At 34.6% G+C, this 12,012-nt stretch overlaps 1 protein-coding gene across 10 annotated transcripts in view; it reads left to right on the top strand.

Annotated features, from left to right (window-relative positions):
• Window positions 1-9,503, top strand: part of LOC139690215 (uncharacterized) — a 309,365-nt gene extending 299,862 nt beyond the window's left edge. For 6 of the 10 annotated variants that reach the window (XM_071587518.1, XM_071587519.1, XM_071587517.1 and 3 more), the window contains 3 exons: window positions 81-626; window positions 2,775-2,870; window positions 7,549-9,160. In XM_071587518.1, coding sequence (XP_071443619.1) covers window positions 81-626; window positions 2,775-2,870; window positions 7,549-7,962 — 1,056 coding nt within the window. In that variant the 3' untranslated portion in view covers window positions 7,963-9,160. Of the gene's footprint in view, window positions 1-80; window positions 627-2,774; window positions 2,871-7,548; window positions 9,162-9,237 lie in introns of those variants that run through there. The other 4 variants (XM_071587515.1, XM_071587521.1, XM_071587522.1 and 1 more) reach the window with 3 other exon arrangements.
• Window positions 9,504-12,012: the final 2,509 nt, after the last annotated feature.

Here is a 12,012-nt window from a genome sequence, read left to right as displayed (position 1 = left end):
AGTACAAGTAGTTCATAATTAATTCACCTAGTCCTGCCTGATTTTCCAAAGAATTGCTTAAATTTAATTTCTTATTTCAGGGATTGCTAGTTGATGCTGATACTGCACGACTTCAAGAAAACACCAACAAAACTGAAAAGGTCTGGATTCAAGGTATTGAGTTAGCTAAATGTCAGAAAACTTCATTCAATGACAGTGAAAACAAAATTGGTGGCTTGCCCTTTGCTGAAAGTGATAAAGCTAATCATGAGGCAATATATAAATTACAACCGAAAAAAGACATCTGTGCCATTAACAAAACTAACACTCAATGCATGAATGATCATCCCAATGAAGTGCTTCCAACTGTTCTGATACTGCCAATGGGTGTTTTATCGAATGGAAGTCATTCTGCTGAATGTTTTGAACAAAGTGAAAAAGTATCAGTGAATAGTGAGAAGCCAAGCTCAGAATTACAGAATGATAGTTTCAAAATGGATTTAAATGCTCCAGATTCATGTGGAAATTCATCACCAGAATCAAAATCACTTCCTGTTCAAATACCAGAAGATTTTCCAAGTCTCCCATCAGTTCGTCAATTGGCACGCCAGTTTTCTGCAGCTTCAAAGAAAGAAGAACTTGATAAGGTGAGCAAAATACACTCAAAGACTTTTTTCTGGAACTGTTTATCCATCATTTTTAAAAGAGTTAGATAAGAATGATATGGTACCCAGGGTACTGGGTTGTTGTGAGGTGCAAGGTTTAATTCTCAGCAATCTCAAGTTTTTCAGAGGTATTCTTGGTTTTGGTTTCATTTTACTTTAATGAAAATTTGAGGGAGAATGTATGAACAATCTTTTGAACGGAATATTGAATTACCGATCTTTTGGTGCATTCTCTAAAGAGGAGGATAATGTCTTGTTGTGATAGTAGTGCCATTTATCACCACCCTTTTCTTCAGCTTATGTGTGTTTCTTATGCAAGTTTCATGAACAGTTTGCAGATGTGATCTTTGAAAAACTTTGTTCCCCTACAGTTAGGAATCGTTTTCATCACATCTGTGAAAAACAGGCAGGAAACACTTTGGCATCATGACATAGAAATTGATTTTTAGGGGCAAGATATGGTAGTGGGTTCTGAATATCTGATCTGAATCAAAACATCTGTTAACAGCTATGTTCCACAACCCTAAAAAAATGGATATTGTATAGGAATTCTCTCTTGACAGAAAAAGTTGTCAAATTCTCATTTTTAGGAATATTTCAAGCCATAAATTATCAGTAGATGAGTATTCGACACTAGTGAGTTTGTGAACAGGTGATGATTGGTGTACAATACCGAACCAGCTGTGACTTAAGTGCTACACACCCACTTTATGAATTTTTCAATTCTTATGCTTCAAGGGAAAATAAACTTCTTAATCTTTGCTCCTCTGCTATCCATCTCATCCTCCCATTTTTACTCATTGTTTTATGGAGAATGGAAAAGGTGAATAGCAATTAATACTGTCAAAAATACATCAACTTGTCAATAATATGGCTAGTTAATGCTTTTTCTCCTCTTGGTCTCAGTTATTGTAATTAAAATACATTGTACATCCACATCCCCTGACAATGGTAATGTCTATAACTATGTAATTACTCCATTTCTCATCCACCCCACAAATCCTGATCCATTAACTCCCCACTGCAGTCTCCCTTCTCTATTCTCTTTTCTACTCACTGTTTTTACCTTTCTTTCTGTGTCCCCTCTTCTAAAAAATGGCACATTCAATTTTCTTTGTATGCGTTAAAAATATTAGAATGATTATGAATATTTTAGATAATATCTGTAATAATTAAAGTTGCATGTCCTGAGTAATTGCATGACATATTTTATACTACCTCCTCCAAAGCTGAAAATATTGCAGATTGATCAAATCATATTGAAACAAATCAGAAAACCACAAGAAAGTGGCCCAGGTTCAATTCCAGAGCTTGAATCATGAGATAATATAGAACTCTTCTGCATGCCATATTTCATTCACTCTTCAAAAAATCAAAGAAGTGGGTTACAGAAATGAGACTTCAAGTAAAATTCTGCTACTCGTAAATGATGGACATCTCAAATGTTTTCCACTTCTCATCCCACATCTGCTGAAAATGAACTAAAGGTTCTTTCAAATGTGATTTATTAGCAATTTCTTCATCCTTTCAAGTGATGTTGCAATGACTACTGCATAATTGTTCTCTCCTTATTCACTGATATTACATTAAGAGTAATCACTCGCAGAATGTAAATGCCCTTCAACTTAGTCTCTATACTAATTGTCTGTTGCAGTAATGATCATTCTGTCTTTCTGATTTGGGGGAAAGTGAATTATGGTGTGGTATCATGTTTCCGTAAATATTTAAAATCACATGGCTCACAATAAACAGAACAAGAATGAACAAAAACACATTTTTTGTCTCAACCACTTTATCGGTGTAAGAATAAGACTGATGGGATGAGTAGGGTAGGAAAGGATGGGAGAGAAGAGATTTTGGGTTGCTAGTCCCAAGGACTATTGATTCCTCTAGAATTAATAAATCAGTTCATTTATTGAATGGGTTATGTACACTCTAGTACTCATTGATATGAAATCGAGCTATCATTGTTACTTAAAAATCACTTCAACTTAATATCATTTAGTAAGCCAGAAATTTTTATGATCACTGTAACTGTATTTTCATTTTTTCTAATGGTAAAACAATCAACCTAATACAAAAACCTATATTTCTAGAATTACACATACTTAATTATTTTCTTTCTTTTAGGCCCCCATTACAAACAAGAAGAAGAAAGCTTCAAAGGAAGATATATTAGTAAAGAAGACTGCTGGGTTGGAGACAAGAGTCGATCCACCACTTCAGGTAGAAGTGAATGAAGATATTAAGCATGCCACATTTTCTTCTCCAAATGCATGGAATAACTCTGGTTCTGGGCCTACTAACCATACACTATACTCCCTGCCTTTGCACAGTAAATCAAATGAAAACTCAGAATGTCAATCTGTTGTGCACACCAACAATAAGTATGTAGATTTTTATTTAACTGGTTCAAGACTTCATTCTGCTTCTTGTAACTTACTTTTTCGTGGACATTCGGCTCCAGAAAATAACATTCCTTTAGTATGTGAAAGCAATTATAGTAAATCTTCTGAAATCTATACTGGTGATAATCAAAAGACTCCAGGATTTGACTTGATAGGTATGCACTCTTCACCTTTGGTAAATTTTGAAGGTTTTGTTGAAAGATATTACAATCACTACCTTGATCAAGATCCCAGTAAGTTGCAATCAAGAATGGCACAATGTAGCACAAAATGTGATGATATACTCCTTCCATTACCTTGCACGTCTGAATATACCCTTCCACTTCCACATATCTCACCACAAGTAAACCCTATTCTATGCTGCCCTATCAGTCCAGAAACTGTGGAATTACCATTGGGTACAGGTGGTTATGCACCGAAGAAGGGAAAAACGATGGAAGGAGACAAACCTCTGCAGAATCCTTCTAAACCTATTCCCTTAAATAAAACAGGCAGTAATGGCTGGATGACATATGGCTGTCATAGCAGAAATGGTCATACACACCCGGATGTCAGTGATTATGTATCAACTCAACATGAATATCTGAAGCATGATAAAGAAGTAGAAGATAAAAACATACACAAGATAGAGGAAGCAAAGTTAAAATATGCTAAGGAGACTGAACATCTGATCAATCATCATACTCAAGTGGAAGAGAATAAAGTTATGAGTTCAAAAGAGATCGACCCTTCTTTTTACACTTCACCTAAGGAACTCGTTTTAAAAGGTGATGAATCTGCTAAGAGAAGTGATTTACCAAAATTTACTAAGGTTGAAGAAGATAACAATTTTGGCAAAAATATCCATGGTAAAGATATAAGAAAACACAGCGACAATTTAAAGGCAGTCTCACAGAAAGAAAAGATAAAATATCCCACAAACTGGGAAGGGATCCATCTCAACATTCAGGCCCGGCTTGGAGCTCGCACAGCCAATGGAAAGTCAAGACTTGATGAGGAAAATTTTTGGAAGAGGAAGATAAAATATCCGGTAGATATATATTTTAATGTCTCTGTAATATAATTGATTCATTATAATTGTAATTAGAAGAGTGACTTTTTATGCTCTTATTAGGTTTTTAATTTATCAGTTACAATATGGCTATTCATATAGGAGAAATTTGTTGTAAAAAACGAGTTAAAGGATGATTATCGTAAAAATTTTATTTTATTAACCAAGAAATTCAAAGGAATAACTGCATGAGTATATGAAAGGAACTATTACTACGTATGTATGGCAGAGGCTGTCTTTAATTTAAACCTTGATCAAGCCAATCTGCTTTACTTTAGAGTATCATTAACTATGTTTATCTTGTTTTACTTAAAAAAAGCTTATTGATGAATTATAGTAACCGACATATGGCTGTTTCAGATCAGCTAATCATGTGAGGAAGAGATTACATTATAAAGAAGCAGAGAGGAAAAGCAGAATTTATCAGAAAAGGCACAATATTTGAGTTATTAATATCTCAAGATAAAGTGATTATTTCATAATGTGGTTTTTCTGTATAGTTGAAACTGTATCCTTCAAGTTTTCTGCATAGAACATTACTTAAACATTTTCATTAACCCATCATAACCACCTGAATCACATTACTTCAAAGTATCACCAGGTGTGTAATTTAATGAAAATTTAGTAAAAATAACTTTATCCTTCAGGTGCACATGCAAAATTTTGATTCTCAAGTTAATATGTTTTAAGGCAATGATCATCCTCTGACACTTTTTAAATTTCATGGTTGGACTTAGTGGGAGGGGTTGGGTGACTTTTGAGATTGTTGTTTCCATGATGGAAATAACCTTGGGGAGGGACTAAGCTAAATATACTTCTCCATTTGGTATTTGGGTAAGTGGTCTTGTGCATAGTAAATTTGGTTCCCTGTTCTGGGATTGGTAGATTAAGGAGAGGGACTTGGAAAAGAGTTGGGCTTAACTTGTGTGAAGGCTGCTAGGGGTGAGAAGGCCTGTATCTGGTGCATTCTGGACTTGAAAATGCATTAGAAATCCATTAACATCTGATCAACTCTTGGATTTGCTGACTTTGTTCTTCACCTTAATTCCCTAGACTCCCACAATTTGATCCATTCTAACTTGGAATTTCTATATAAACTGTTCCATCTCCCTTGTAGGGGATGATGATTAGTTCATTTCTGCAGTTGTTTGTTTTAGTGCTTTGGCCATCATGTTTGATTATTTATGCAAAATATTGCCATTGGGTTGAATGTGTTTTGGATACAGTCTGATGTCAACTAGTAGGCGGCCAGTTATACAGTCAAATGTTCACTTTATGAAATGAGTTGTAAGTTGAGGACAGTCTACAATAAGTAGTATTTAGATTTGATTTATCTCTTGTTATGTAGTTATGGATATGAGATCTTAATTGGTAAGTTTCTATATTAACTTTCACGTAAATCAGAGCCTTAAATATATATAAACTAAATACAGTCATGATTCCATTCCTAATAAAAAAAGGCTCGCAGGAAATAACGTAGTGGTATATCACAAAAACAGCAAAATTTAATGAATTTACTGGAATCAATTTAAGCTCCTCATGTAACTTCTCTTATAGTTCTTATCATGCATTTAATATTCTACTTTTCAGAATGGGTTTTAGTTTAGGGGACAGATAGAAGTCCACAGGTACTAGCAAATTCCTCAATTACACAAATTTCCCTACTCCCTAAAAATATGTAGCGTAAAATCTTGGTAATTATCTTCCATTAGCCTTGTTCTAATTGGATGACCCATTCATTTCTTCATTAGGTGATACTGCTTTTCAGGATCATGGTATAATAGAGCTTTACATATTTTAAATGGAATTCTTACAGATTTTGTAATGGGATGTATTTTACTATAGTGGATCCTTTTGTATGTTGTGATCATTAATTCCAAATCCCAACAACTATGACAGAATTAAAGGAAAGATAAGGAAGCTAAACGAATTGCTTGTGAAGTCTTTGTTGGTTTCCCAATGGGTCTTACTTCCAAGTGGTGACGTTTCAATGTCTAACTCTGCAATCATTCTCAACATATTAATACCAAATCATCATTTTTGCCATTCTTATACATCTTCCACTAGGCCCCATGTCACTTCTGATTTGCTCATGATCTCTCTCCTCCTCTTTTCCATCTCCATCTACTGGGGTAAAACTCTCTCCTCCACCTATCAGAGAGCAGATCAATTTACCCTCCTCACCAAGTCTGATCCATCGTGAACAGAGAAAGCCTGCCTTTGGAACTCAACACCAAAAGATGAAATTTAGTCAGAATGGATGTAACAAGAGGAATACCCTTCTGACCCTGTAAAAGTCTTTGGGCAAATATCACTTGAAAGAGACCGTCTGGCTCTAGAGTGGATCTCCAAGGAGAAGGAAAACCGATTGCCAGAGCCTGTGTTCTGTAAATCTCCACCTTCATGGGAAAACACCGGAGGATATTCAGGAAACACAAAATAGGGATGATCCATATGCCATTGGTAAAACTAAGGAGCCCACACATGCAAGAAAACGACTACTTGAGACTCAAGATTCATGGAGTTAATCACATCCTTGGTGTGTGTGGGCGGGAAAGCATACATTGGAGGGACTGGTCATTGTCTCTTAGGAACTTGAATCAAGGAACACAGGAGATGCCTGAGCAATCCCAAGAAGTCAGTAATTGTCAAGCACAGCCTCACCTGGAATCATTTTATCTTCCTTGATGGTGCCAAACTGACTAGTTGAGAAAATAGATGCAGGGACCACCTAAAAAAGGAGGCCATAGAAATCCAACTCCAAGAAAGTAACTTCAGCAAGGATACAAGATATGCTCTCAGTCAATTGTGGAAGCCTGTACTATGCAAAATAAAGGCAGTAAGTAGAAGGACAGAGGACACCAGCAACAGTGGTGAAAGTAATGACTCAGTATCATTACCCTGAGGATGATAGCAGAGTTAACCTAAGAAATATTAACAGCTTAAAACCTGATTTGGTGCCCCACAAAGACTTCACTAGAATTTCATAGCTGGAAAACACCAAATCCTACCTAAATGAATTTCTGTATAACATTATTAGAGCCTATCTTTTTTATGTGCAATGTGTCATTTCAAAGTAATAGAATAATACCTGTTGGAGTTGACTATTAATTTGGATACTCAACATGCAAAATTGAAACTCCTGAAAACTTAATTATCTTAAGGCTTTACTCTTTTTGGATTAGAGTAATTTCGTGTGCAATGAATATGTAGGTATTTGAGTCATCTGTAGCATGATAATAAATTTCATGTAAATAAATACAAATTCATTCAAACATGGCAGTAAAAGATAGCTCTCTATGGGCTTCCTACACTTATCTTTTACTTATCTAATCACATTGCACATGAAATTATAATAGTGGTCTTCAGTAGAACATAAAATGCTTTATGGATTGATTGACTGATGTAGCATATGGTGATTCAATGTATACTATATCTCTTTCAGGTTCACAGCTTAACAGCTAGAAGCATAAGCAGAGAATTCCGCGAAGGACTCCGGCAAAGCCAACAAACCCCCCTTGGAAAACCAGTTGCAAATCCCAGTGAAAAGTTGGAAAATTGGAAAAAGCAATCCAGCGAGCAAAGTAAGAAATCAGGAAGTACAGACCAAATGGGGCTACAACCATTATTTTCTTCGAAGAAATGTTCATCTAGAGATAATCTACTTCTGGACTTTTATTGTGAAGAACCAATTGATGAATGCCCAAAGACATTAAATGGAACTCATTCCCGTGAAGGGACCCCATCTGGTGATTCGATTACAGGGGAAACAGATGGGCAATTTTTAAAAAATGTGGTAGGGAGCATAGCATTTTGGGAAAGACTAAGTCCCCAAGGTAAATCATCTGAAAACCACTAAAGAGATGCTTAGAAAAAGCTTTCTCTGCAGAATTTCATAAGTGAATCTGAAACTTGAAGGTAATAATGAAATATCCTCATATTTATTTGTATTGCTTATCAAATAGAGGCATATTCTTTGTGCGAGTCATGTTATTTTGTTCAGGTATTCAAACAATTTTAAACTGAAAAGTTATTTAAATTTACTTCTTAAACATATTGTCATGATATTCCCAATATATTTCTTTATTACAATTGAGCTAAAGGTGAAATTTCTCAGAAAGAGATGTCTCTAAACTTCCAAAAAGATTTATTTCTATTAGTCAAAGTGATTTTCTGCTCACATATATGTTGTATAATTGCTTATATAAATGTATATTATATAATTTATTGACCAGTGAAGAAAATTCTTCGGAATATAGATAAGTACTCAATTATGATAATAAAAAATGTCAAAGCCTTATTTTGAATAGATATGGGCTTAATGTTTCCCTGTAAATTTGTATACTCTTTATTATGAGAAACTTAAGACTTCATTGAGAAATAGTGTATATATATCAAATTTGATACTATTTCAGCTAATTTTACTAAAAGCTCTTCAAAAAAGAGCTTTCTGCTGTGTTCTTTCACTTTGTCAGCACTTTTTCTAACATTTCTATAAGACCAATAAATATTGACTATATTACCTCTAAATATTACCATAAGAAATGTAGTGGATGCTATTATGTTGGCTCTCTAAAGCTTACTATTAATACATGAAAACAAAAATTACCTGAGGTTCCATGGATCAGCCTCAAACTATGGGCACCTAATGAATGCCTTCTGAACTTAAAACCAGTAATTTTATCTTGCTATGAGAAAATTAAAGAAATCTGCGAATAAAGCTTTAAGAATCCAGATAAATAATTCCTTTCTGTGACAATCATGTAGTACCTCTTTGATGAAAATTACTCAGGGTGCATATGTGCATTTTTATAACTTGATGTAATGAAATAATTCTTCCATAGATATATTTTTCAAGTTATCCAAGTTAAGAAAAAATTAACTCTTCAACACACATGTGGGATGATGTACGACTGATTAATTAACTACAGTAATTGTTGTGCAAGAAATTTGCTGGTAATGTTATAAATGTTCAATTTGGTGTTGTAAATCGATGTATTTTTTTCAATTGCATACAAATAAAGAGGTAATTCAGTCTATTCTCTAATCTGCAGGATTTTCCATGAAAAAACCAAAGTTATGGAATGATTATCCTCTATTCTTCTCTACTTTGATTGGTACCCTTTCTTTGCAGATAACAACTATAAATCCCAAGAAAATACTTGAGCAATGGAAAAACAATCAGTAACCTTAGTGGTCAGTGGCTGAAATACATTGTAAACCAAAAGACCATATCCCAAGAAAAGTTCCTGGCTCTTGTGAAAAGGGGCTGAATTTTTACGCTTATTGCAAGCTGCTTTCAACAATTTCCATCTGTGATGTTGACTATCATGTAACCTGTTATGGAATTAGCTCTTGATTTATATTAGGTACTTCAAATATGCATTATATCAATATTGACACAGGATTAATGAGGGTTTGTCTCTGAATCGACAGTATTCCCTTTAGTTCATTAAATCTTGTCAATTTCTTCCACATGTCTCCACTGAATTTCCTTTGTAATACATACTTGCTTTGTTATTTTTAGTGTAGGTCTGGGACAGACCCAACTGAAAGTAGGGATAATTGTTTACAGTATCAGAATTTTTAGAGCAAAGGATCATTCAGTAAATGAGCTTTCCAAGAGGGGACTCCATTGTTAAAAATGTTTTCTTATGCCATCAAGTATATTGCTTACAAAGTATTACTTATCCATTAATCTCAGCACTATTGCCCAGTCATATTTTTTTCCAATAGAGGTTATTGATTTTCATTGATTCAATATTTACTTATTATCCATAATTTCTGTTTATGTACAAATATCTATACAAGCTTCATTCTCTGACAAATGAAGTTTAAAGTAAAATATATATCTATACAATAATATTTTGCTGCAATTATAGTCACAGGTCTGAAAGTTAGGTAGTCATATAAGAAAGAATTGGAGGTAAATAATGAAAGTGGCTATTCACAATTAAATTTTAATTTAAATTAAATACAAATATAATTATTTCCAACAGCACACTTTATTGACAATGGCTCATTTGAGATTGAAAAGCATTCCTTATAATGAATATGATAGTAACTGAGACATTAAAGCGCAGTTCCATTTACTAAATCAATAAAACACTATGCAGTTGAGTGATTGACCTATTAACTGGGTTTTCAATGTGATTCCTAAACCTCTCTTGCTTATGCCCACCCATGGGTTCTCCTTCTTTCCTAATTAAGAACAATGCAGGACCACAATCAGCCTCTCTTTTCAGTCAAAAACTCTCTTATTTGACATTGACACAGAAACATTTCTTTCTTGATAAATTCTTTAAGCCATCAGAAAAGAATTCCCAATTCACTTACAACTGACCCATCACCTAACTGACGATATTCACTATTTTCATCCACATGGTTGCCTTAGGTGGTTACACTTCACATGAAGTGGTAATATTTTGCCTGATCTCAGTCATGTTTACAGTTCTATTGGAGGTTCTTTAGTTAGTTGGTGGGAAATGAATTCACCTACAAGCCGAAAGTCTGCAAGTTTCATTCCAACCTGGGTATTGCAAACTCTAGTGGTCCAGCCTTTGGGCTACCGGATGACAGGTTATCAGGATCACAAAGGCAAATGAGCTATCAGATATGTACGTCCATTGTGGAAAAAAATTAATGCTGGGTCTTAATGACCATTAATCAGTGCCCATGAAAATGTAGTCACCTAATAGAGATAGTAGTTCGGACAGGTTCACTGTATTACTTCCAATTGTCCTATTACCTATATCATTGCCTTCTTTCATTCATGTACTTTCTACATGCCTTCATGCTGTTTACAAACCCAACCCTATTCCTTTTTTCACCACCCTTACCTAAAGTTTCCATTTTATCACAATCTTGAGCATCCCACCTCCTCTATTTATTTCCCCTACCCTCTTTTTATGCATTCCTCAGGTTCCAACAACAAACTTCCTTCCCTCTCCAAAACCATATCTCAAACCTTTTGATGCTAATCCCCTTGCCTCAAAGAGCACATTTCAAATCCATTCAGGGCTATGCTTCACATGAAACCTTTTATATCTTAATTTAGTGCACCTGTCATAATTTCCATTCTTGTAAATATTTCTTTTATCTATGCAACTCTACTTCTAATATCCCTTTTATTCTCCATTCTTGTCCAAATGTGTGAATTATTCTCCCTGTTCTAGTTAACTCCCTCCTCCCAAAATGTTTAGTATAGCCTTCTATTTCTCAATAACCTCACTATGTACTCATACTTTAGTATTCTTGAGTTTAATCATCATCCCTAACTTCTAGCAAATTCGTCGCCATCATGAGTACACCCCAGGATTTTTTATTAGACCCAGTGCCTGTTGTATATCAATGATCTCCCAGGCATACAACAGTCTGTGGCTTGAGTACATACAGTATTGTATGGAGATGATATCAGTATTTTAGTATCTGTCTACTCAATTGACAGCCTATTTTCCCAATTATCAGAACTAGCACTTCTTCCACATGAATGGTGTGATCAGAATTCCCTCCTCAATGTTGAAAATCAAATTAATCAATTTTGTTACCAGAAATAAATCTCAAGCAGTCATCAATGGTACTTACCCCACAAAATACTAGTTCTTGTTTCCTGAGTGTTATTGTAGTACTACATTTGAGTACCTTAGGTTGGTTACATTTAAAAATTCTGCAGGAAGATGAGTTCTGTTCATTTTCTGATTAATTATATTCAGCATACAATCAATTGTTATGTTTTCTCATCAATTTATAATGGTGATTTCTATTCTCATATTATTCAGTATTCTATCCTGGGGCACCTTGCTTTAAGGTAATGTAATGCTTAGCATAGAAAATAGGGTTTTACAGGTTGTGTGTAATGAATTTCTCAATGCTTCATGTAACCCTCTCTTCTAAAAAACTTTTTTCACCA

The sequence above is a fragment of the Hetaerina americana genome, unplaced genomic scaffold, assembly GCF_022747635.1.
Source record: "Hetaerina americana unplaced genomic scaffold, ioHetAmer1.1.p SCAF_3, whole genome shotgun sequence".
NCBI classification, from domain to species: Eukaryota; Metazoa; Arthropoda; class Insecta; order Odonata; family Calopterygidae; genus Hetaerina; species Hetaerina americana.
This window is presented reverse-complemented; position numbering and strand designations above follow the sequence as displayed.